Genomic DNA, 26789 nt, shown 5'->3' with positions numbered 1-26789 from the left:
GTGAACCTCTGCTTTTTTTGTTTGTTTTGCAAGGCAATGGGGTTAAATGACTTTCTCAAGGTCATAGAGCTAATTAATTATTAAATGTCTGAGGTTGGATTTGAACTCAGGACCACCTGACTGCAGGGCTGGTGCTCTATTCATTACACCACCCTAGCTGCCCAGAACCTATTCTCAAAGAAGGAAAGAGTGGTGGGAATGTGACAAAGGAAAAATCTAGAAATAGGAATGAAGACTATGCTTACTTCTCTTCCAAGTTTAGTTTAGGACTGGGATGGGTTTTATGGAATTCAGTGTCTTCTGGAGAAAAAAAGTACAGTATGAGATAAAGAAATTGAAGATAATAGGAGTGTTGTAGATAGAACCAGAATTTCTGAAGGTCCAATGGAAGGGGATGACAGAGGAACTGGATTTTGGAGAGAGAAGGCTAAGATGATAAGTGATAAAGGGTATCAAGGAAAAGGGATTTTCACCTTAGCAGATAGTCACAACTATAAGAAGAGTAGATGTCTTGGGAAGGGGAAAGCGTGAACTGAACAAGCATCTATTTTCCTTGATCCTGTGATGACTGAGTAGAAAGGATGCTGCCATCAGGTTCCAAGTCTTATCATTCGAGAAAATGAAGTGATGAGTAGAGGTTTTACATGAGGATTTATCCAGGTGTCTTGGTTAAAATATACTGACGTTCAGGTGCCCAGGCCAGACTGAACTCATATATAGCTCTAGCCCTGGAGCTTTCAGCCTGAAGTACTAGAATGAAGTCATCCAAAAAAGTAGCAGCAAACACAAAGCTGCCAATTTCAGAGTCTCTCAAACACAGACTTTCTATAGCATCCTTGGTGCACTGGGGCTCAACATCTTCAAGAGATTTGTTCAGGATGTTAAGTGAATGTGGCTTCCTTTTGGCATAGGTACTCTGGTACTGTGCCACTGAGGCTCAGAATCTATGATGGTTATGTGACCCTCTTTGAATGTTCTTATCCAAAATTACATTTCCAGCTGTGAATTTTGGTGTTCAGTCATTTTGATGCAGAGAAACCTGATGAGATCAGTTGGACACAAACCTAGTAAATCTTTTGTTTGTATTGTAAAGGGAATCTTCCTTCCACACCTGAGGGCCTGACCTTCAACCTGATTTGGATTGCATTGTTTTTCTGGTGGGGCAGCCAGGGAACTCTGGTCCTGGAAGATCACTCAAGAGACCCTTCCCCAAAAGGCAAAATCTCCAATGTGGGACCTGGGTCATTCCCAGTTACCACCCCCTCCCATGGACTCTAGGAGAGAATTTTAGGAGAAGGAGGGAGGGGCTCGACCCTTTTTTTACCTTCCCGCCTCCTGCTGACCCTGGCCAGTTAACCTGGCCAATTCAATTAACAATCCACGTGGTCATCTCTTTAAACTCTTTAACTTTTCTATCACTTTCTTAATATGCTGTAACTTCCTTTATTGTTTCCAGTAGTTTTTTAGATGATTTCTTGGGATTCTCTAGGTAGACCATCATGTCATCTACAAAGAGTGAGAGTTTAGTCTCTTCCTTCCCAATTCTAATTTCCTTCAATTTCTTTTTCTTCTCTAATTGCTGATGCTAACATTTCTAATACAATATTAAATAGTAGTGGTGATAATGGGCACCCCTGATCTTATTTGGGAATGCCTCTAGCCTCTCCCCATTGAATATAATGCTTGTTGATGGTTTCAGATAGATACTGCTAATTATTTTAATTAACAGTCCATTTATTCCTACACTCTAGTGATTTTAATAGGAATGGATGCTGTATTTTGTCAAAAGCTTTTTCAGCATCTATTGATATGATCATATGATTTCTGATAGGTTTGCTGTTGATATAATTGAGTATACTAACAGTTTTCCTAATATTGAACCAACCCTGCATTCCTGGAATAAATGCAACTTGATTATAATGTATTATCCTAGTGATGACTTGTTGTAGTCGTTTTGTTAAGATTTTATTTAGGATTTTTGCATCTATATTCATCAGGGAAATAGGTCTATAATTTTCTTTCTCTGTTTTAACTCTTCCAGGGTTAGGTAACAGTACCATATTGGTTTCATAGAAAGAGTTAGGCAGAGTTCCATCTTTCCCTATTTTTCCAAAGAGTTTATACAGGATTGGAAACAATTGTTCCTTAAATGTTTGGTAGAATTCACTTGTGAATCCTTCAGGCCCTGGAGATTTTTTTTTAGGGAGTTCAATAATGGCTTGTTGAATTTCTTTTTCTGAGATAGAGTTGTTTAGGTATTTAATCTCTTTTTCATTTAACCTGGGCAACTTATATTTTTGTAAATATTCATCCATTTCACTTAGTTTATCAAGTTTATTGGCATAGAGTTGGGCAAAATAATTTCGAATTATTACTTTAATTTCCTCCTCATTGGTGGTGAGTTCACCTTTTTCATTTATAATAACTAGCAATTTGGTTTTCTTCTTTCTTTTTTTAATCAAATTGACCAGAGGTTTACCAATTTTATTGGTTTTTTTCATAATATCAACTTTTGGTTTTATTTATTAATTCAATAGTGTTTTTGCTTTTGATTTTATTAATTTCTCCTTTAATTTTTAGAATTTCTAATTTGGTGTTTGGGGATTTTTGATTTGTTCTTTCTCTAATTTTTTTAGTTGCATGTTTAGTTCATTGATTTCCTCTTTCTCCAATTTATTCATATAAGCAATTAGAGCTATAATATATCCCCTGAGAGTTGCTTTGAATGAGTCCCATAGGTTTTGGTATGTTGTTTTATTATTATCATTGTCTATGATAAAATGGTTAATTCTTTCTATAATTTGTTTTTTGGTCCACTCATTTTTTAAAATGAGGTTATTCAGTTTCCAATTTGTTCTGGGTCTATATCTCCTTGGCCCCAGTATTGCATATGACTTTTATTACATTGTGATCTGAGAAAGATGTATTCACTATTTCTGCCTTTCTGCAGTTGATCATTAGGTTTTTATGTCCTAGTACATGGTCAATTTTTGTATAAGTTCCATGTACTGCAGAGAAAAAGGTATATTCCTTTCTATCCCCATTCAGTTTCCTCTATAAGTCTACCATATCTAATTTTTCTAACAATCCATTTACTTCCCTAATTTCTTTCTTGTTTGTTTTATGATTCGATTTATCTAGATCTGATAAGTGTAACTTCCTTTAATAAATCTCTATTTTCTTTCCAAAACCTGCATTCCTGAGTCTGAGTCACGATTCTTCTCCAGGCAGAACTGAACCCAAGAAACAAATCAGTGGCTACAATTTCAGATTTAAAGAACAAATATAAGGAGAAGATCAGGAGTACCTTCCGTGACTTTTAACCCTGAATATTATTAGGGTTACATTCATAATAGGTTATGTCATAAAAATTTAGGAAAACATAAGCTCTTTCAGAATTTTTTTTTTTTTTAGGATTTTTGCAAGGCAAATGGGGTTAAATGGCTTGCCCAAGGCCACACAGCTAGGTAATTATTAAGTGTCTGAGACAGCATTTGAACCCAGGTACTCCTGACTCCAGGGCAGGTGCTTTATCCACTACGCCACCTAGCCGCCCCTCTTTCAGAATTTTAAAAAATTTCTGAACTTAATTTTAAAAGAGTTCTATGAACCTCTTGGCATTCTGGTGAAGCATATGAACTCCCCCCCCCCCCCCCAAGGCAACAGGATTAAGTGACTTACCCCGGGTCACACAGCTAATTGCACATTAAGTGTCTGAGGCAAGATTTGAACTGGGTTCTCCTGACTCCAGAGCCAGTTCTCTACTTCACTACCCGGTTGCCTCAGTATGAACTCCTTCCTAAAGGAATGTTTTTAAATCTATGAAAGAAAATCTGTGTAAAATTTTTTGGCTCTTCCTTTGTACCAGAGAAAAAAAATCTGAATTACTATGGTATTAAAAAAAGTTGATATTATATAATACTTTAAATATATTTTATGCATTTCATGACCTCATTTGGGGTTTTCTTATCAAAGACACTAGAATGGTTTGCCATTTCCTTCTCTAGTTCATTTCACAAATGAGGAAACTGAAGCAAACAGGACTAAGGAACTTGCTCACTACCTGGTGTCTGGGGCCAGATTTGAACTCTCAAAGATATGTCTTCCTGATTGGACTTGGTATTCTTTCTACTGTGCAATCTAATTGCCTTAGCTATGAATATGCTAAGCTGTTTCCAGCAAGGCTAGTAGTTATTTGCTGATTATATCAAATACTTTTCCTTTGCCAATAAATTTAACTTAAGTTTGAGTGTCTTTTTTCTCTTTCTTTATTTCAAACTATGAACCTGTTCTGCAAAGGCTCTATTTGCATTGTAAAGGGAATCTTCCTTCCAAACCTGAGGACCTGACCTCCTACCTGATTTGGATTGCAATGTTTTTCTGGTGGGGCAGCCAGGGAGCACTGGTCCTGGAAGATCACTCAAAAGAGACCCTTCCCCAAAAGGCAAAATCTCCAATGAGGGACCTGGGTCATTCCCAGTCACCACCCCCTCCCATGGACTATGGGAGAGAATTTAAGGAGAAGGAGAAAGGGTGCATTTCTGTGTTTCAAAACTTATTCTGTGTCATATGCTGGCCATCAGAACTTCCACAAAAGTCCATTTAGTTTCTTATGCTGAGCTGCAGTATGTTGAAACTGGAGTAGAGAAAGAAGGTTGAGATGTAGGAAGAATAACTGTAATCAGTTCTTTTTTTTTTTTTCTAAAATGGGATTGTAGTGATAGAGGCTAGGAACAATATTCTTCACCTCAGAACAATACACCTCCCCTGGAACCACAAAATATTTGAGCTGGAAGGATCTTTAGTGATCATTTCACTCACTTTTTCAGTTAAGAAAACACACCCAGAAAAGTTATTTGACTTAACTTTATCATTCATGCAGCTAGAAGGAGAATCAAGATGAAAATCTATATTTTCTAATTTCTAAGTTCTATTCCCTATTAATTTTGAATCTTGGGAGGCCCCATTGGATCTTTTTACATTTTTATCATCTGAATAACTCTTTGTTTAGCTCCAGAATTGAAAGCTACTTCTAGCTGAATTATACCATTATTTAATTAATTAAATAATAATTATTTAATATTTTTATTTAATCTATAATCATACTATATTATTCCTATAATTTTATATTTAGGTAATTAATCTAAGTTAAATGCCAACTTGCTGCCCTTGCTTGTACCCTGCTTTCATTTTAATTACAAAGGGGGGAATGTTGGTACATGATTTTCCTGTTTGCAGACAATTGTGCACTCAGTACTGCTTCTGAAGCTGAGATGCAACAAAGTATGAATCGATTCTCTGCTGTTTATGCTAGTTTTGACTTAACAATCAACACCAAGAAAACACAGATACTCCATCAGCCAGCACCACACCATCCATATGTGGAACTATTGTACAGCAAATGGAGAAGTTTTGAATATTACGGCTAAGTTCACTTTTCTTGACAGTATACTTTACCAGAAAGTACACATTTAATAATGAGGTTGATACACTCATGGCCAAAGCTAACTCAGTGTTTGAGAGATTCCAAAAGAAAATATGAGAGAGAAGTATTAGACTGATTACAAACTGAAAGTCTATAAAGCCATTGTGCTGGCCTCATTGTTGGATGCCTGTGGAATCTGAACAGTACCAGCACCATGCCAGGAAACTGAATAATTCCATTTAAATTTTTTGTCATGGGGAGATTCTGAAGATCATCTGGCAGGATAAGATACCCAGAAACTGAGTTGCTTTCTCAAACAAAACTACCAAGCATTCAAACATTATTACAGAGAATACAACTATGATAGACTGGGCATGTTGTTCAAATGCCACTATTAAGTTTGCCAAAAGGACTTTTATGGACAACACACACAGGTCAAGCATTCCCAGAGAGGTCAGAAAAAGCAATACAAGGAAACTCTTAAAGTCTCTCTTAAGAACCTTGGAATTGATTGGGCAGCGTGGAGCACATTGGCACAGGACTCATGTCCTCATCTGAGAGTTGTTCTATGAAACATGAGATGTTCAAGTTTAGAGAATCTCTGTTGTTCACATGAACTATTTGTGCCCTACCTGTGATAGGGCATTCCAAGCTCATATTGATCTGATCAACCATAGTTGGACACACTGTAATTTGTCTCTAACATAGTGAAGTCACTTTGGTTGTTCAAAAATGAAGAACAAGAACCTATATATATCTATATATACATGAGAAAACAGACTCTCAAAGAGGTTAACTCAACCCAATTTGCCTTGCAAAAAAAAAAGTGGCTTGCCCAAGGCCACATAGCTAAGTAATTATTAGGTGTCTGAGGTGGGATTTGAACTCAGGCATTCCTGACTCCAGGGCTGGTGCTTGATCCACTGCGTCACCTAGCTGCCCCTGAAGAGGTTAACTCTTGACCAAAGTTACACATGAAACGATAGATCTAGGACTTACACCTAGATTTTCTGACTTCATATTCAGTATTCTTTTCACTATATCAAATGAGAATCAAAAGCTCAATTTCTGTTTTTGGTGGTGGTGGTTGTTGTGGTGATAACAGCATTACTCCTTCTTCTGTTTGCCATTTACAAACCTAATTCCAGGATGATATACTTTTCCAAATTCCTAAGCACAGTCATCAATGAATAGACAAGTGAAATTGACAAGTGAGGTTGACCATATCCCAAAAGGGACAGGAGATACTGTAGAAGTATCCCACTTCATCTCTGAAAGACAGAATTGCTTTGGTTGGCTTGCAAGAATTGGATACGCATAGTAAATAATTAATGACTATCACAGGACCCTATGGCAAATTCTAATACATACCCAAATTACTTAGCATCTATATATTTGAATTTATAATGAAAAAATATGAGTTCATCTCTGCAACTGCTTTTGTCATGCTGGTAGATAAAAAGAGAGACAATTATAAACTATGACTAATAGTCATTCTAAAAGGTTAGATTTTGGGTTAAGGGAATTCCTTTAGTATTTGACTAAATAACACATCCATTGAAAGTAAAGAACTTATTAATAGTTAGAGCTATTTTCTGTTTGAATGGACTATCTGAAGAAGTAATAGGCATCACCTTACAGGAGTTCCTTAGGTGGAATATTTTCTTTTGCAAGGCAGTGGGGTTAAGTGATTTGCCCAAGGTCACACAGCTAGGCAATTATTTAAGTGTCTAAGGCCGGATTTGAACTCAGGTACTCCTGACTACAGGGCTGGTGCTCTATACACTGCGCCACCTAGCGGCCCCAGGTGGAGGATCTTTAAACAATTGTCAGACATTTTGTAAAAGGGATTTTTCTTAAGGTATGAACCAGACTGGATTACTTCAGAGACCTCATATAGCTTGTAAAAGCCACTGAATTCATCTTGCCAGTTCAAATATTCCCCATGATTTTGCTAGCTGCATGGTAACTGAAATTGTCCAAATGCCAGGCTGATACCTTCTGAGGCTACTTTATTGTTAGAGACAGACCAAACAACCACTATTATTGTATTGCCACAAAGCCAATTTGTATCTACTAGTTTTTACCAGAAACAAATCAAATATAACTTTTTGCCTTTCTTTTAACTCCCTTGGTTTAGTGAACGGTAACAGACTGTTTGGTCTTGAAGTTGGCCTGCCCCTCACTTTAAGTTAGCATTTTGATCAGATCTGAACAATGTGTTTATAACAATGTTGCTCAAACTCATTTGACCTTTGACCAATTTGGAGATTGAAACAAATGATGGGACTCATGAGAGAAAGTCTGGGAGATCTGAAAACATGGGATATTTAAAGGATAAAAAAGTTCTGGAATCTCTGTAAAAATGGAAGAAATTGAACCTTTCTTAATGTCTCCAAAATTAATTTTTGCACACCTAATTTTACATCTAACCTTTTAGAGGGGAAAATTATCAGTAGCATCTGACTTTGATATTAAACCAACATTTTTTTCATTGCCTTTTCATTTTTTCTGCCAATCTGAGAAACATGAATTTACAACTGTTGTATGTTCTTCACACCATTTCAACATAACCATAAAAGCCTGTACTAGCCCTTCCCATAATAGGGAAGAGAAGGGAAGGGAAGAGAAAAGAAAGGAAGAGAGTGAAGGGTACCAACCATTGTGCAAAGTGCTGAAGTGCTGTATAAGTATTATCTTAATTGTCCCTTGTAGCAATCCTTTGAGGTAGTTGCTATGTAAATTATGTTGAAGCAACTGAGGCAAAAAGGTTGACATAGCCAGGATCACAGAGGTACTAAATACCTGAGGTAGGATTTGAACCTGGGTCTTCCTGACTTTAGGTCCAGTGTTTTATTCACTGTGCCACCAGCTGTCTCAAAGATATTTTATTTTATTTTATTTTATTTCTTTCTTAAAAATCATTACCTTTGGGGTGGCTAGGTGGCGCGGTGGATAGAGCACCAGTCCTGGAGTCAGGAGTACCTGAGTTCAAATGTGGTCTCAGACACTTAATAATTACCTAGCTGTGTGGCCTTGGGCAAGCCACTTAACCCCATTTGCCTGTTCATTGCCTGTTCTAGTCTAGATTATGTTGTTATTGTGTATTGTTACTCTAAATAGAGCTGTTATGTTACATAGGAACACTGGTTTTATTGGCATACGTTGGACAAACTAGATGAGAAATGTGTTTCCTCTTAAGATTTGTGACAGATTTTAAATGAGGCATTTGTCTTTTGGAAAAATTGGTGAAGACGGAACTCTGCCTAACTCTTTCTATAACACCAATATGGTTCTGATACCTAAACAAGGAAGAGTTAAAGCAGAGAAAGAAAATTATAGACCTATCTCCCTGATGAATAAAAATGCAAAAATGTTAAATAAAATCTTAGCAAAATGATTACAACAAGTTATCACTAGGATAATACGTTATGACCAAGTAGGATTTATCCCAGGAATGCAGGGTTGGTTCAATATTAGGAAAATGTGTTAGGTAACTACAAACCTATCAGAAATTATATGATTGTATCAATAAATGCTGAAAAAGCTTTTGTCAAAATACAGCACCCATTCCTACTAAACACTAGAGAATGTAGGAATAAATGGATTTTTCCTTAGGAATAATAAGCAATATCTATCTGAAAACATCAGCAAGCATTATATGCAATGGGGATAGGCTAGAGGCTAGAGGCATTCCCAATAAGATCAGGGGTGAAACAAGGATGCCCATTATCAACACTACTATTCAATATCATATTAGAAATGTTAGCCTCAGCAATAAGAGAAGAAAAAGAAATTGAAGGAATTAGTACTGGGAAGGAAGAGACAAAACTCACTCTTTGCAGATGACATGATGGTATGTATACCTAGAGAATCCCAAAAAGTCATCTAAAAAAACTACTAGAAATAATTAGCAACTTTAGCAAAGTAGCAGGATATAAAATAAATATGTAAGTGAATGAATGAGTAAATAAAATAAACCCTCATAAATCCTCTTATGACTAACAAGATATAGCAGAAAGAGCTAGAAAGAGAAATACCATTCAGAGTAACCTCAAAAAATATAAAATACCTGGGAGTCTACCTGCCAAGGCAGACTCAAAAACTTTTTAAAAACAATTTCAGGGTGGCTAGGTGGTGCAGTGGATAAAGCACCGACCCTGGAGACAGGAGTACCTGAGTTCAAATGTGGCCTCAGACACTTAATTACCTGTGTGGCCTTGGGCAAACCACTTAACCCCATTACCTTGCAAAAAAAACAAACCCCAAAACAAAAACAATTACAAAACACTCCACACAAATAAAAACAGATTTAAATACCTGGGCAAACATCAGCTCTTCATGGGAGGTCTAGTTAATATAATAAAAATGACAATTCTACCTGTTTGGTGCCCTACCAATCAAAATTCTGAAAATTACTTTAATGAATTAGAAAAAGTGGTAAGTAAATTTATATGGAGAAATAAAATGTAAAGAATTTCCAGGGATTCAATGAAAAAAAAGTGTAAAAGAAGGTGACAGCCTTACCAGATCTAAAATTATACTAATAAAGCATCAGTCATCGAAACTGTCTGGTATTGGCTAAGAAGTAGAGTGGTGGATCAGTGGAATAGACTAGGTGCAATAGCAGGAAAAAATTATAGTAATCTGCTCTTTGATAAACCCATAGAGTCCAGCTATTGGGATAAAAACTCTCTTTGATAAAAACTGCTAGGAAAATTGGAAGTTGGTATGGAAGAAACTTAGATTAGACCAACTCCTCACACCGTATACCAAGATAAGATCCAAATAGATACAGGATTAGAAGATCAGGGACTAGTTTACCTGTCAAATCTATGGAAAGGGAAGCAGTTTATGACTAAGAGATGGATAATGTCCCTAAAAACAAACTAGATGATTTTTGATTGCATTGAATTGAAAAGATTTTGCACAGACAAAACCACTGTAACCAAGTTCAAAAGAAATGTAGTAAACTGGGAAACAATCTTTACAACTAATGTTTCTGACAAAGGACTCATTTCTAAAATATACAGAGAACTGAGTCCTATTTTTTTTTTCAAAAAAAGCAATTCACCAGTTGACTTTGGTCAGAGGATATGCAGACAATTTACAGATGAGGAAATCAAAGCAATCTATAGTCATATGAAAAATTGCTCTAAATCATTACTTATTAGAGAAATGCAAATTAAAGCTTTTCTGAGGTACTACCTCACACCTCTCAGACTGGCCAATATGACCAGAAAGGATAATGATCATTGTTGGAAGAGTTGTGGGAAATCTGGGACACTATTACACTGGAGTTGTGAACTCATCCAACCTTTCTGGAGAGAAATTTGGAACTCCACCCAAAGGGTAACAAAAATGTGTATTCCCCTTGATCCAGCAATACCACTATTGGGTCTATACCCTGAAGAGATGATGAAAAAGGGTAAAAACTTCACTTGTATAAAAATATTCATAGCAGCCCTGTTTGTGGTGGCAACGAATTGGAAATTAAGTAAATGTCCTTCAATTGGGGAAAGGTTTAACAAACTGTGGCATAATATGTATGTCATGGAACACTATTGTTCTATTAGAAACCAAGAGGGATGGGAATTCAGAGTGAGATGAACAGAACCATAAAAACACTGTACACCCTAACAGCAACATGGGGGTGGTGATCAACCTTGATGGACTCGCTCATTCCATCTGTGCAACAACCAGGGACAATTTGGAGCTGTCTGCAATGGAGAATACCATCTGAACCCAGAGAAAGAATTATGGACTTTGAACAAAGACCAAAGAGTATTACCTTCAAATTAGGGGGAAAAAAAACATTATCTTACTGTGTAATTTTACTGTCTCATACTTCATTTTTCTTCCTTAAGGATATGATTTCTCTGTCATTACATTCAACTGAGATCAATATATACCATAGAAACAATGTAAAGACTAACAGAATGCTTCCTGTGGGGGGGTGGGGGAAAGGAAGCAAGAATGGGGGGGGATTGTAAAACTCAAAATAAATAAAATCTTTCTTTAAAAAAAATAGGGGTGTTTAGGAGGCACAGTGGATAGAGCACTGGCCCTGGGTTCAGGAGTACCTGAGTTGAAATCCAGCCTCAGACACACCTAGCTGTGTGGCCTTGGGCAAGCCACTTAACCCGTATTGCCTAGTAAAAACCTAAATAAACAAACAAATAAATAAATAAACGAGGCAGTTGTGTAGAAGATAAAGTAGTTTGAATCAAGTATCTTTTCTGGATTTATACTAGCAATCCAGATTTCTCAAATTTGAAAAAACAAAACAAGTTAGCAATTTTTGAGTGAATTTATATTAGACATTTAAAGTAAAAAAAATTATTGTAATTTGGTTGTAGTTAACAGTTTGAATGTAATGAAAGAGTTTACAAATTGAAATTTGAGCCTTCCTAACCTATTTCATTTTCCATTGCAGAGACACTTATTTATAATCATGAACAATCCTTTTCTACACCTTGTTGAGCCCCTGGATCCCAAGGAACCAGAAAAATTGTTCTTCAATTTGAATAAGTTGGGGGATTCAAGATATGGTAAGTAAACAAAACCAGATATACCTTTAGGGGAAAAAAAGATAATCTCATTTTTAATAATTATTTTTTTAAGTTATAGTGATTCAGGAAAGTGGAATACAAGAAATGGAAGGGAGGGAGTAGAAAATGAGGCACAGCTGAGCTCAGGATGGATAACCAAGAAAATTGATTTTTTTTAAAGCTCTTCCAGTAAATGCATATTAAATGTCCTTGGATAAACCACTTAATTGTCCTGTTTAGGCAAGACTCTTTTTTCAATTGATATTTACTCATTATAAGAGAATAATAAAATATCTACAGATCATACATGTATGATTTTTTCTATGACAGGTGAGACTTTTATTACATAAATAAAAACAAAATCTTGTTTTTTATTAGTATTATTAATTTACATGGGTCTTCTTATCCAATATTAGTGATCATTTTATACAGTGTTAAGTATTTTATTTTCCTTTTAAAGCAGAAATAGGTTTATGCCTTGCTCTTAATCCCTATAATATTAAAGATTTGATTTGGGGGTTTTTTGGTGAGGAAGTGGGGGAGGGGGAATTTAAACATTTCTTGAGACAACCTGGAGTTGTAGGTTGAGAACCAGCTCTGAAACCAGGAAGACCTGGATTCCAATTCTCTTTGACATTGGACATGTGATCTTGGGCAGACCACTTGACCTTTTGGGGACCCCAGGCCACCCTCTTAAGACATATAAGTTGTATAACATTTGCAAGAAATTCCTCCTTAAGAAATCCTGATACCTAATACCAAGGTCCAGACCAAAATTTTTCTTGAATTCTAGCTGTCAGTTTTCTCCTCAGAGTACTTTCTTTTTTATTTTTTTCTATTTATTCTTATTTTGTACAAATAATGCTTTTTTATGCATTACTAAAATATTCTTGTTTAAGAGTAAACATAATACCCCCCCCCAAGAAAATATAGACCCGCATAAGCGATAAAGTAAAGGGGAGAGAAAAAATAAAATAACAACAACAACAACAATAATAATAGTAGGTATGGGCAGGTGGAGCAGTGGACGGAGCACCGGCCCTGGAGCCAGGAGCACCCAAGCTCAAATCTGGCCCCAGACTCCTAACAATCACCTAGCTGTGTGGCCCAGTGCAAGCCACCCCAACCCCATTGCTCTACAACTCCCCCCAAAAGACCCAAAATAGAATAAAATAATAATAATTATTATTATAATAATAATAGTAGTAGGGGCAGCTGGGTGGCAGACAGATCACTGGCCCTTGAACCAGGACCACCTAAGTCCAAATCTGGCCTCAGACATCCAACAATCACCCAGCTGTGTGGCCCCAGGCAGACCACCTAGTCCCATTTGCCCTGCAACAGCCCCCAGAAAATAATAATAATAAACAATGTGCTTCAGTCTGTGTTCCAACACCACCGGCTCTGTCACAGGTGGATCACATTCTTTAGGACAAGTCCATCACAAAATTTACTTCCATATTTTTCCACCATTGCCATTGCTGATCGCAACTCCCTCCATTCATACTTCTCTACTACCATGAACTATATTTTCTCCTTTCACTCTGTCTCTGCTGTAGGGTAGCTGAGTGGCACAGCAGACAGATCCCTGGCCCTGGGGCCAAGTAGCTGCAAGCCCACATACCACCCCTTACCCAGCATCTACCCAGCCCTATGGTCCTGGACAGGCCGTCCAATCCCAGCCGCTTGCAAGAAGTAAAAAAGAAAATGTGTCATATCTGACCACTCTCCCTCCATGGTCCATCCTCTCCTCCATCACTCACATCCTCCCCCTTCCCCCTGTCCCCCCCCTTCTTACTCCAGATGTCTATACCCCATTGAATATATATGCTGCTTCCTCTCCTAGCCACCTCTGATGAGAGCAAAGATTCCCTCATTCCCCCTTGCTTTCCCCCCTTCCATATCATTGCAATAGCTCATTGTAATAAAGAAAAATCTTAATATATGAAATATCTTAGCCTACTCCTCTCCTTTTTCTTTCTCCAATTTCATTTCCCTTTTATCTATTGACTCCATTTTTATACCACAGTATATCTTCAAATTCAGTTTTCTCCTGTGTTTCATCTATAAAAGCTTCTTCTATATGCTCTATTAAATGAGAAGGTTCATATGAGTATTATCAGTATCATTTTTCTATGCATGAATACATGTAGTTCATCATCTCATTAAGTCCTTCATATTTTCCTCTTCTCCTCCACTCTCTATGCTTCACTTGAGTCCTGTATTTGAAGATCAAACCTTCTGTTCAGCTCTGGCCATTCCAACTGGAACATTTGAAATTCCCCTGGTTCATTGAAAGTCCATCTTTTTCCCTGGAAGAGGACATTCAGTTTTGCTGGGTAGTTGATTCTCGGTTGCATTCTAAGCTCTCTTGCCTTCCAGTATATTATATTCCAAGCACTATGCTTTTAATGTAGTTGCTGCTAAGTCCTGTGTGATCCTGATTGCAGCTCCACGGTATTTGAATTGTGTCCTTCTGACTGCTTGTAATATTTTTTCTTTGACTTGTGAGTTCTGGAACTTGGCTATAATATTCCTGGGGGTTGTTGGTTTTTTTGGGATCTCTTTCTCAGGGAGATTGGTGGATTCTCTCCATTTCTATTTTGCCCTCTTCTTCTAGAATATTAGGGCAATTTTCCTGTAATAATTCTTTGAAAATGATGTCAAGGCTCTTTTCCTGGTCATGACTTTCAAATATTCCAATAATTTTTAAATTATCTTTCCTAAATCTGTTTTCCATATCTGTTGTTTTTTTCAGTGAGATGTTTCACATTTTCTTCTAATTTTTCATCCTTTTGGTTTTGTAGTATTGAGTCCTGATTTCTTATAAAATCAGCAATCTGCCTGAGTTCTATTCTTTGTCTGAAGGATTTGTTTTCCTCAGAGAGCTTTCTTATCTCCTTTTCCATCTGGCCAATTCTGCTTTTTAAAGCATTCTTCTCTTCAGTAACTTTTTTTAACATGTTATTTTCTTCAACATTTTTTTGGATCTCCTCGACTAAGCTGCAGATTTGATTTTCATGTTTTTCCTGCATCTCTCTCATTTCTTTTCCCAATTTTTCCTCTATCTCCCTCACTTGATTTTCAAAGTCTTTTTTGAGCTCTGTCATGGCCTGAGCCCAATTTCTGTTTTTCTTGGAGTCTTTAGATGCAGGAACTTGTACTTCCTCATCTTCAGATTGAGTGCTTTGATCCTTCTTAGGATCACAGGCAAAATATTTCTCAATGGTGTTCCTGTTTTTTTCTCTGCTTGCTCATTTCCCCAGCCTGTGCCTGGTTTTGGGGTGCTTCCTGAGCTTCTGTGTATTAGTGGGATACCCCCACAAAGGTCTCCATGTGTGAGCCTCTGTCTTCCCTCCTGGTCTGTGAATTATCACAAGTGCACCCCACTGGGGGTGGGGGTGGCCTAGACTGCGATCAGGATCTGAATGTGGTCAGAGCCCCAGAGTCCTGTTCCCAGGGCAGAGGACAGAGTTTGGCGGTCTCTCTCCCTTCACTCCCATCCCTAGGCTCAGCGTGCTCATGTCCTGGAGGCTCCTGCTTACTGGCTTTGCTTGCTTCTAGTTCCTGGATCTGGGCTTCTCTGGCTGTTCGCTGTGTGCCCTGAGGGCTGGGCTTCATGTGCTTGCTCTGGCAGAGGGCCCCTGCTGTTCCCCCAAGTTATGCCCAGTGCTCCCCAGAGTGTAGATCAGGAAACTCCCCTGCTGCTGTGAGCCCAGGCTCCCAGCACCCTGGGGCTGCCTACAGGAGGCTGAAGTTCCTTCGCTCTGGCAGGCCACCCCTCTGGCGGGCCGCCCCTCTGACCCTGTGGAGCTGAGCCTTTCTGCTCTTTTCCAGGTTACCTTGGGTTGGAGAATTGCCTCACTGGATCCCTCTGTGGGTTCTGCCTTTCGAAAATGTAGTTAGAGTCCTTGATTTTATAAGTTTTGCTCCAGAGCAACTAAGAGATGGTCCTCTCTTGTTGCCATCTTGGCTCCGCCCCTCTTCAGAGTACTTTCTAATGTTTTGTGACTATGGAAAGGATTCATGTTTTTGGTAAGGAATTTCTTCATCTACCATCTGTATCCAGAGAAAGAATTGTGGAGTTTGAACAAAGACCAAAGACTATTACCTTTAATTAAAAAAAAAATTATCTTATAATGTAATTTTGCTGTTTCTTTTTTTCCTTAAGGATATGATTCCTCTTTCATCACATTTGCCTTAGATCAATGTATACCATGGAAACAATGTAAAGACTAACAGACTGCCTTCTGTGGGGGGTGGAGGGGGAGGGAAGAGAGATTAGGGGGGGAAAATTGTAAAATTTGAAATAAATAAATAAATTAAATTGTTAATAAAGGAATTTCTTCCATCAACAAAGATTGCCCTAACTACCCCCATCAACCAGCCTGAGCCTTAGGATCAGTCCCAAGTAGTTGATCAAGATTCTGTGAAGTAAAATGACAGTTCAGCCAACTCCCAGTCTTCCTAACTGAACTCTGTCCTCTACAGCAGGCTGCCTCTAAGTAATGACTTGGTATAGCTTTTTCCAGCTAATAGGATTCAAGGAAGATGATTGAATTGAAAAAAAGTTGCTTCTTGAGCTGATCCCTTGCTGAAAGTTTATGACAAGGCATGTCTTCAATGTAATCTTGGTTGTTGAAAGAGCTGATGTAAATTATCTTATTTCAATTGTTCAATAGCCTGATACTGATAACAAGTTTTTCCACATCTTCCTTTCAGAAGAAAGTCTCTTAAGTGGTGCTTCCCCCCCCCTTTTTTTTTTCTAGGACGCTTACCATTTTCTATCAGAGTCCTTCTAGAGGCAGCCATCCGGAACTGTGATGATTTCTTAGTGAAGGAAGTTGACGTTGTAAACATTTTAAATTGGAATGTGACTCAGCATGAGAAAATAGAAGTACCGTTTAAGCCTGCCCGAGTTATTCTACAGGACTTTACGTGAGTTTGAAGTATCCATATTATTTAATCAATATTCATTGAATTGAATTGCCTTGTACCCATCTTCTCTTAGGACCTTTTCCCACAAAGTTCTTGAAGCTTGCATTGAGGTGAGAACAGACATTTGATAAAGGACAAGATGAGAGAAGTGTGGTTAGACAATAGATGCTATTTTTTTTAAAAAAGTGTGAGAGTTTTAGAATAGTTTCATCTATATGTGTCAACAGTGTGACAAGGGAGGCCAAAAAAACTATTGCAATCTTTGGCTGTATTAATAAAGAAATAATGTTGAGAACAAGAGTGTTGACATTATACTACATCTGGAATATTTTGTTCAGATCTAGGTGCAACATTTTAGGAACAAAAAGTCATTCAAAGAAGAGTGGCCAGTAAGTTGACAGGCTTGGAGCCCATGTTATTAATGGATAGATTGAAGGTTAGTAGTGACATTAAAATTGTCTTCAACTGGAAATTATGGTAAAGGGAGATTAGATATTATTCTTTTTAGACACAGAGGATAGAACCATGAGCAGTGGGTAGAAGTTATAGGCAGTTAGTTTTAGGCTTGATATAAGAATAAAATTCCAGACAATTGGAATTATCAAAAATCAATTGGTCTGTATGGTTGTTGTTGTTGTTTTCCCTATCACAGGAAGGATTTAAATGGAACCTGAATGACTGCTTCTGGTTTATAATTAAAGGAAATCCTTAGTCATCAATTAAACTAGATGATTTTCCAGGTGTTTCAATTTGTGATTCTGTGAGAAAAGAAGCATTTGCTAATATGAATCCCAAGAGACAGGTAGGAAAAAGCACTGAAGGGAGTTAGCTTAGAATATTGCTTCTTTTCAAAGTAAGTTTCTCTTATCTCTTCTTTCTCTCTCCTCTGGGTGCACATTTCTAATTCAGTAATTGTCATTTAGTCTCAAATCTAAATATACTATTCTTAACTTCTTTTCTGGTTTGTACCTTGTTACAGCTTCTATCAGTCCTTCTCCCAGTATTACATTTCTGCATTAGTGATAAAATCAGCTATTTCCCAACTACAGCCTCTTTTCTCCTGTATTTTTCTGTTGTACGATTATAACTTTCCTAAAAAAAAAAAATTATAACTTTCCTGTTGCAGAAGAGGGGAAGAAGACTCCATCACTTTAAAAAATGTTACTACATTCCTTCCAAAGACAGAACTACTTACACAAATAATGAAATTTTTATCATAGAAATAGAAAATTCACTAAAATAAAAAAATAACTTTACAACCAATTTTTCTGAATCACATCTATTCTATTTAAGTTCTTTCTAAAATTTGAGATCTGATCTGGATCACTATATCATTTTTCAATTCACTGAAAATAGTCATGGTAGTGGAAAACTAAAGAAAGTCAAAAGGTGCTATAATTATCTTTTTGTTCAGTTTGACTCTTCATGATCCCAAATGGGGTTCCTTGGCAGAAATACTGAAGTGGTTTCCATTTTACAGATCATTTTACAAATGAGAAAACAAGCAAACAGGGTGAAGTGACTTGCTCAGGGTCACACAGCTAGTAAGTGCCTGTACCACTTAGCTGTCTGAAATTATCTTTATTTTATTATGTATGTATAGATATATATTTATATGTACACATATGTACTTATACAGACTTACATATATGTTGTTTCCCCCATTAGAATGTAAATTCCTTAAGGGCAAAGAGTATATTATTTTTTTGTTTTTGTAGCCCTAGTACATAGCACAGTTCCTGACACATAGTAGGTGCTTTCTAAATGCTTGTTAGTTGTTGTTCCTTTGATAGATTATTTTTATTTTAATAATTCAATATACATGTTACATTAGCATCATAATCATAATTACACAGTCCCTTTACAATCATAAGACTTGCATAATTATTAACCTTATTATTTGGTTACTTACTTACAAATGTAATATTTAATTAAAGAAATTAATTTGAATGCCCTCATTTTTCCAAAACCATCCATTTTTGCTTTGATATCAGATTGCCAGTGTTTTCAGTGAAAGGCAACTTATAAAATGTGCATCATACACTCCCCCACCCCCATTTCTGAAAATGGATATCTGTAAAAGTTCCTCTTGCTTTAAGTTAATTTTTTCCTCCTAGGGGTGTGCCTGCTGTGGTTGATTTTGCTGCAATGCGTGATGCTGTGAAAAAGTTAGGTGGAGACCCAGAGAAAATAAACCCTATCTGTCCTGCTGATCTAATAATTGATCATTCCATCCAGGTTGATTTCAACAGAAGGTAAGAGAAATATCTGATTTTCTACCTTGTAAATTAATATCATCTAAAGAGAGTTAGGTTACTGGGTCAGGAATAATGAGACCCAGGTTTCAGTTCTAACACTACCTAGCTGGGTGAATCTGGATAAATGTCTTCACTTTTGGCTTCACCTTGGTTAATCTCACTTGTAGCAAAAGGGGAAATGGCCCAATGAAGTCCTAGTTCACTTTTTCCTTTAACTTTTTGTTATTCTCATTTATGATAACAAATGAATCTAAACTTGAGTCCTAAGAATGATTCTGTAGTAAGACAAAAATATTCAGGACCCCTCTTCCTATGAATTATTCCTTATGAACATTGAATTCACTGAATTGATGATCTGAACTGAATAAATGAATGAAATGCTTGCCAGTTCTTCCTTTCATTCTTAGTCATTAAGACATATTTGTGATTGAATTGGATCACAATTACTTGTTTTGGAAATTAGTTCTACTTCACTGAATTTACTGACTTTCCCAAAAGAAACTTAACGTATATATATATATATATATATATATATATATATATATATAAAACACATCTTTTCCATTATATTTTGAGGATGAGGTGGTACAATGGATAGATTACAGAGATATGAAGACTTTCAGGTACATACTGTGATCCTGGTCAAATCATTTAACTTTGTCTACTTTAGTTCCCTCATCTGCAAAACAGGGATAATAACAGCACCTGCTTCTCAGGGCTGTCTTGAGTATAAAAAGGGATATTATTTGTAAAAGTACTTTGCAAATCTTAAAATGATAGATAATTGTGGTGGCTGGGTGGTGCAGTGGATAGAGCACTGGCCCTGGAATCAGGAGTACCTGAGTTCAAATCCGACCTCAGACACTTCATAATTACCTAGCTGTGTGGCTTTGGGCAAGCCACTTGACCCCATTTGCCTTCCAAAAACCTAAGAAAAAAAATGATAGATAAGTTCCTTTGGTAAAATAAAAGTAACAGAATGTGAGGGCCACTTTCATCTTGACTGGAACTTTATGGCACAATTTACTCTCAATAATCTGGCATATCAGAGTTGTTAACCATTTTCTCCCTTTGGCTAAAACAATCCAACAAAGTTAGTTTTATAAATGAAGTTTAATTCTCTAGGATCTTACCAGAAACTCATGGGTGGATGGCATCCTTACAAATGCCAACATTGACCCAACATTTTGGGGGATTTTTATACAATTTAGACAAAGAGCAGAAAAATTTAGGTGACCATTCAATGAGATTTCACATAGATGACATGGTTTTACAACTGCAATTCTCTCAAATCTTATAATATTACTGAAATTCCTATTGACAAGAATTCCACTTATGCTGAAGAGTAAATGTTTACAAACAACAGTGGGATTTTCTCTCTCATCCAAGATGTCTCTTATCTTAAAGTTTGCAGATAATGTTGACACAGGTGAAGTCAACATTGTAGGAGACAGGTATAGCAGACTAGCATTTTATAATCCTTAGTTAAAGGTTAAGAGATCAGAAACATATTAAAGTTACCTTGTAGCCATCCTGTAACAAGTTGACTGATCCTCTGAGGGTCTGAAACTTGATGCCTTGAGAAACTTATAAAAGCTATATTTCACTGGCAAAAATGCCTTGAGCCACCTGCACAACATTCTGTGACACTGAAGTCAAACTCCCTCAATGGAATGTAAGTTACTTGAGAAAAAGTATCGTTTCACTTGTTTTTCCTTTGTTTCCATTGTGTCTATGAAATAATAGGTGCTTAGGAAACTTATACTTCCTTGATTACTCCTTGCCTTGTACACAGTTCATAAGTTTGAATAGCCATTTTTACTTAAGATTCCTCACCCACCCGCTGCAGACCTTGACTCCTTTCCACATAGCTTTCTTTTCTTTGTTGACCTTACTAGTTAACATTAAAGTAGTAAAACATTACTAAGGACAAAAACAAGTCTGGGTGTGAACTTTGATTTCAGATTGATTTTGAAATCTAAGAAATAGAGATTCTTCATGAAATTAAAGAACAGATTAATTATAAAAGTTTTGTTGTTTTTTTTCTTTAAATCTGACCTCTAGGTCTGATCCTTCATTCAATGGAATGTGTCCCAACTATCTCAAGGATAATGTACTATGGGGTTTTTGCCAACTTTCCATCTCTTGAATCTAAGTGGCAAAGGATTGGAGGAGGTGATGAGATTTTTGCACCAGGATTTTGATCTGTTCTGGGTGGTAAAAATGAACACTAATTACACCTGTCCTTAGGAGTATACAGTGTAGCCTGCAGTAAGGAGACCCTAGTGGGATAGTGTAAAAATCAACTAACTTGAAACAGCATATCTCAGTTATAATTCTGACTCAAGCACATTCACCTCACTTAACATATTTGAACCTTGGCTTCCCTATTTGTCAAATGAGGATAATAATATGTGATCTCCCTCACTGAATTGTTTTGGGAAACGTGTTTTATAAACCTTAAAACAAGATAGAAATTTGAGCTTTTTATTATTTTGGTTTATGTATTCCAAAGTCACTATCCCTGAAAAAACTTTTAGGATTTGACACTAGAAAAACTAAAAGATTAGTAACTTACAAAAAGTATGCTTTAGTTCTTTGATCTTATTTTTAAGTTTTAATGTATTTCTTTGTAACTTTGACCCAAAGCATGACTGAAATTAAATGTCTCAAGGGATACCAGGCATTTTCTCCTTTGTACTTTTACTTAGAGTACTAAAACCACTCTGTTGCCTAGTAGAGTCCCTGTTTTTAAAAACGTCAATATGATTTCAATATGATTTATGGTATTATCTTCCCTTTTTATATCACTTTTATTTCCAAATAGATTCCACCTTCCCCTTGGAATTTTTTTTAAAAGAAAAAATAAAACAGTTCAGCAAAACCCAACCCATACATTCTTTTCTTTTTTTTTTTTAGATTTTTTGCAAGGCAATGGGGTTAAGTGACTTACTCAAGGCCACACAGCTAGGTAATTAAGTGTCTGAGGCCAGATTTGAACTCAGGTACTCCTGACTCCAGGGCTGGTGCTCTATCCATTATACCACCTAGTCACCCCCCCCCAACCAATACATTCTTTATAATAATCCATATCCATAGTCTTCTGCTCCTTCAAAGATATAAGGAAAATGTGTTTTTTGAATTTTTCTAAGTGTCCATGGTCATACCCATTAGCATTGTGTCTTTGTTGTTGTTCTTTCCATTAATTTTCCTGTATTTATGGTATAGTTTACTAGATGTACTATCTTTTTGTAAAGACTTAAATTATGTAGAATTAACATGAAAGCACAAGTCTACATTGATTAATTTATGTAAAATTTGCAAGCACCAGTTAAATACAATTTGGTCTCTTTAGTACACAGATGATTGAATTTATAATCTTTATATCCTACATCAAATGAGCAAGATTCAATTTAATTCTTTGCAACTGTACTTTTAAGTGCCTACCGAATGCTGGACATTGGGCATAGGGGCAAAATTGAAAATCTTTGAGACTTAAGACTCAAGATTCAGTTGGTTTTGATAGTAGGGGTGGGGGTACTTGGAGAGAACCAAATAAGTAAATTAAAACATGCAAAATTGGTGCCAAGCTATTTGAGAGTGGTAAGGGAGTACAACCATGAGAATTTTGACAGGACTTTTATAAGTTTTGGTTCCTGAGCTGAAGAAGTGGGACAGTATTCCAAGGAGTAGGAAATAGTCATTCAAAGGCACGATGACCAACTTGGGTTTATCACAGAACTCATGATGTTCTGACAAGCCATGGGACCATGATAAAGATAGTAAGGGAAAGGGGTGTGAAACAGGGTTGAAGAGTCATAAGAAAGTTATTTCAGATTTATACAGCACATGTCCAGTTTTCAGTCTCAACAGATAAAGTAAATCAGAATCACACTGCTTTATATAACTCTAAGCTATAACTATCTTTGCAGCTTGACTTTTTCTTCTAAATATTGATTTTGAACTTTTTATCTATCCAGTCACTGATTTGATAGCATATAGATAGCTGATTCTGAGATAATTCCATGTTGGTAATAAGTCATTTTCTGAAAAGATAATGGTCAACTCCATGATCATTCAATTCATCCCGTCTGATTGATGTAGACATCAATGTAGACTCTCTTCTTGAAAAAAGAACTTTGTTTATGAAATGCAAACATGAAGTTTCTTGGCAAGTCAGCAAGCCTTTTATTACTGACTCATATTTTCTGAAATACCTTTCAGAACTTCCTGATGTTGTCATCTTGAAGTCACAGAGTGTCAAAGTATAACTTCCTTTGAAGATTTTTGTCAAATTGTTAATAGAATTTCTCAAGTTCTTTACCCTTTATAAAGGCTGTATAACTTACAGTGATCTTTATGGTCATCTGCTTGCTTTTGTTAATCATAAGTACTTTAGGGTAAGATGATCATTCTGCTCCCTGTTGCGTCAGGGTGTATAATGAAGCCAACTCAGTTCCCTAAAAAGAACCTGTGTGAGCCATCCTTCTATTTAGTGGCAATTTCTCTTTGTCTTTGGATTTTACCTATAATGGAAAAGGATGGGATTTGTTCTGTGATTTCATTAGTATAGGGAACTCCCAGGTGAATTAAATTCCTCTATCAATGCAGGTAAAATCTTTTTCTGTTTCTTATAGACTAAAAGACTTACCTGTAGCATTGAGAAATCATGGTTAGCCTACATCAAACAGCCATTATGTGTCAGAGATAAGACTTAAATTCAGTTTTGTTTGAAGACAACTGCCTAGCCAGAATGTATCATTGCATTTTTATGAGAATATCAGTTGGATGTGGTTTAATTCCTCGAATAGTATATATTTTTTTACATTTCATCTTAAATTTATTTTTTATTCTCATTTTGTACAAATGTTTTTTTACATTAATAAAATATTCTTATTTACAAGTAAACAAAATACCCCTCCTCCTCCCCCATGAATATAGATAGACTTGTTTGGGTGAAAAAAGTAAAGGGGAGAGGAAAAAAATTAAAATAAAAAAATAATAATAGTAATAATTGTAGGTATGGCCAGGTGGCGCAATGGACGAAGCAACAGCCCTGGAGCCATGAGCACCCGAGTCCACATCCAGCCTCGTAAACCTAACAATCACCCAGCCGTGTGACATGCAAGCCACCCGATCCCCACTGCCCTGCAAAAACCAAAAAAAAAAAAGAAAAAAAAGACCCAAAATAAAAGAAAATAGTAATAATAGTAGGGGTGGCTGGGTGGCAGACAGAGCATTGGCCCTTGAGCCAGGAGCACCTGGGTCCAAATCCGGCCCCATACACCCAAAGATCACCCCGCTATGTGGCCCCAGGCAGGCCATCCAGCCCCACTTGCCCTGCACCCTCCCCCAAATAATCATAACAAAAAATGTGCTTGAGTCTTTGTTCCAACACCAACAACTCTGTCATGGGTGGATCTCATTCTTTATGATAAGTCCATCACAAAAGTTATTTCCATATTTTTCCACCGTTGCCATTGCTGATCGCAACTCCGTCCTTTTTTATTTCTCCACTACCATGTACTCTATTTTCTCTCTTCTTTCACTCTGACTCTGCTGTAGGGTCGCTGAGTGGCGCAGCAGACAGATCCCTGGTCCTGGGGCCAAGAAGCCCTGAGCCCCCATACCACCCCTTAGGCCCAGAATCCACCTGGCCCTATGGTCCCTGACAGGCCATCCAATCCCAGCCTCTTGCAAGAAGTAAAAAAGAAAATGTGTTATATCTGACCACTCTCCCCCCATGGTCCATCCTCCCTTCCATCACTCACATCCCCCCCCCTTCTCTCCTTCTTACGACAGATGTCTGTACCCCATTGAGTATATTTGCTGTTTCCTCTCCTAGCCATCTCTGATGAGAGCAAAGTTTTCCTCATTCCCCCTTGCCTCCCCCCTTCCATATCATTGCAATAGCTCATTGTAATAAAAAAAATCTTATGTGAAATATCTTGGACTATTCCCCCTCTCCTTTTTCTTTCTCCCCTTCTATTTCCCTTTTTTTTCTATTGACTCCATTTTTACACCATATTTTATCTTCAAATTCAGCTTTCTCCTGTGCTTCAACTATAAAAGCTCTCTCTACCTGCTCTATTAACTGAGAAGGTTCATATGAGTATTATCAGTGTCATTTTTCTATGCAGTTCATCTTCATTATGTCCCTCATATTTCCCCCCTCTCCTCCAATCTCCATGCTTCACCTGAGTCCTGTATCTGAAGATCAAACCTTCTGTTCAGCTCTGGCCATTCCAAAAGGAACCTTTGAAATTTCCCTGGTTCATTGAAAGTCCATCTTTTTCCCTGGAAGAGGACATTCAGCCTTGCTGGGTAGTTCATTCTTGGCTCTATTCTAAGCTCTCTTGCCTTCCAATATATTGTATTCCAGGCCCTACGAGCTTCCAATGTAGCTGCTGCTAAGTCCTGTGTGATCCTGACTGCAGCTCCACGATATTTGAACTGTGTCCTTCTGGCTGCTTGTAATATTTTCTCTTTGACTTGGGAGTTCTGGAACTTGGCTATAATATTCCTGGGGGTTGTTTTTTTTGGGATCTCTTTCTCAGGGAGATTCTCTCCATTTCTATTTTGCCCTCTGCTTCTAGAATATCAGGGCAATTTTCCTGTAGTAATTCTTTGAAAATGATGTCAAGGCTCTTTTCCTGATCATGACTTTCAGGTATTCCAATATTTTTAAAATTATCTTTCCTAAGTCTGTTTTCCATATCAGTTGTTTTTTCAATGAGATATTTCACATTTTCTTCTAATTTTTCATTTTTTTCGGTTTTGAAGTATTGATTCCTGATTTCTGTTAAATTCATCAATCTCCCTGAATTCTATTCTTTGTCTGAAGGATTTGTTCTCCTCAGTTTTCTTATCTCTTTTTCCATCTGGCCAATTTTGCTTTTTAAAGCATTCTTCTCCTCAATAACTTTTTGAACTGTTCTATCCATTTGACCTAAGCTGTTTTTTAGCATGCTATTTTCTTCAGCGTTTTTTTGGATTTCCTTGACTAAGCTGCTGACTTCATTTTCATGTTTTTCCTGCATCTCTCTCCTTTCTTTTCCCAGTTTTTCTTCCAACTCCCTCATTTGATTTTCAAAGTTTTTTTTGAGCTCTATCATAGCCTGAGCCCAATTTCTGTTTTTCTTGGAGTCTTTAGATGCAGGAGCTTGTGCTTCCTCATCTTCAGACTGAGCATTTTGGTCCTTCTTGGGCTCATTTGCAAAATATTTCTCAATAGTCTTCTTTTGGTTTCTCTGCTTGCTCATTTTCACAGCCTGGGCCTGGTTTGGGGTGTTTCTTGAGCTTTTGGGACACTCCCACAAGGGTCTCAGTGTGTGCGGCTCCGTCCTCCCTCCTGGTCTGTAAACGACCATAAGCGCCCCCCTCTGCCATGGGGCTGAGGTGGGGGGGGGGGCCTAGACTGTGATCAGGATCTGAATGTGGTCAGAGCCCCAGAGTCCTGTTCCAGAGGCAGAGGACAGAACTCTGCAGTCTCTCTTCACTCCCCTCCCTCAGCTCAATAGGCTCATGCCCTGGGGGCTCCTGCTTACCTGCTCAGCCTGCTTCTGTTTCCTGGATCAGGACTGGGGAAGGACCATGCTGCTGGCTGTGTGCCCTGAG

At 37.3% G+C, this 26789-nt stretch overlaps 1 protein-coding gene across 1 annotated transcript in view; it reads left to right on the top strand.

Moving 5' to 3' along the window:
- The window catches only part of ACO1 (aconitase 1), a 94852-nt gene that overhangs the window by 13472 nt on the left and 54591 nt on the right, over window positions 1-26789 (top strand). The window contains exons 2-4 of the mRNA XM_074207216.1: window positions 11862-11976; window positions 16746-16914; window positions 19032-19169. Coding sequence (XP_074063317.1) covers window positions 11880-11976; window positions 16746-16914; window positions 19032-19169 — 404 coding nt within the window. The 5' untranslated portion in view covers window positions 11862-11879. The remainder of the gene's footprint in view (window positions 1-11861; window positions 11977-16745; window positions 16915-19031; window positions 19170-26789) is intronic.

The sequence above is a fragment of the Macrotis lagotis genome, chromosome X (genome assembly GCF_037893015.1).
Source record: "Macrotis lagotis isolate mMagLag1 chromosome X, bilby.v1.9.chrom.fasta, whole genome shotgun sequence".
Taxonomy (NCBI): domain Eukaryota; kingdom Metazoa; phylum Chordata; class Mammalia; order Peramelemorphia; family Peramelidae; genus Macrotis; species Macrotis lagotis.
Note: the sequence above shows the minus strand (reverse complement) of the source record. Positions and strands in the feature narration are given on the sequence as shown.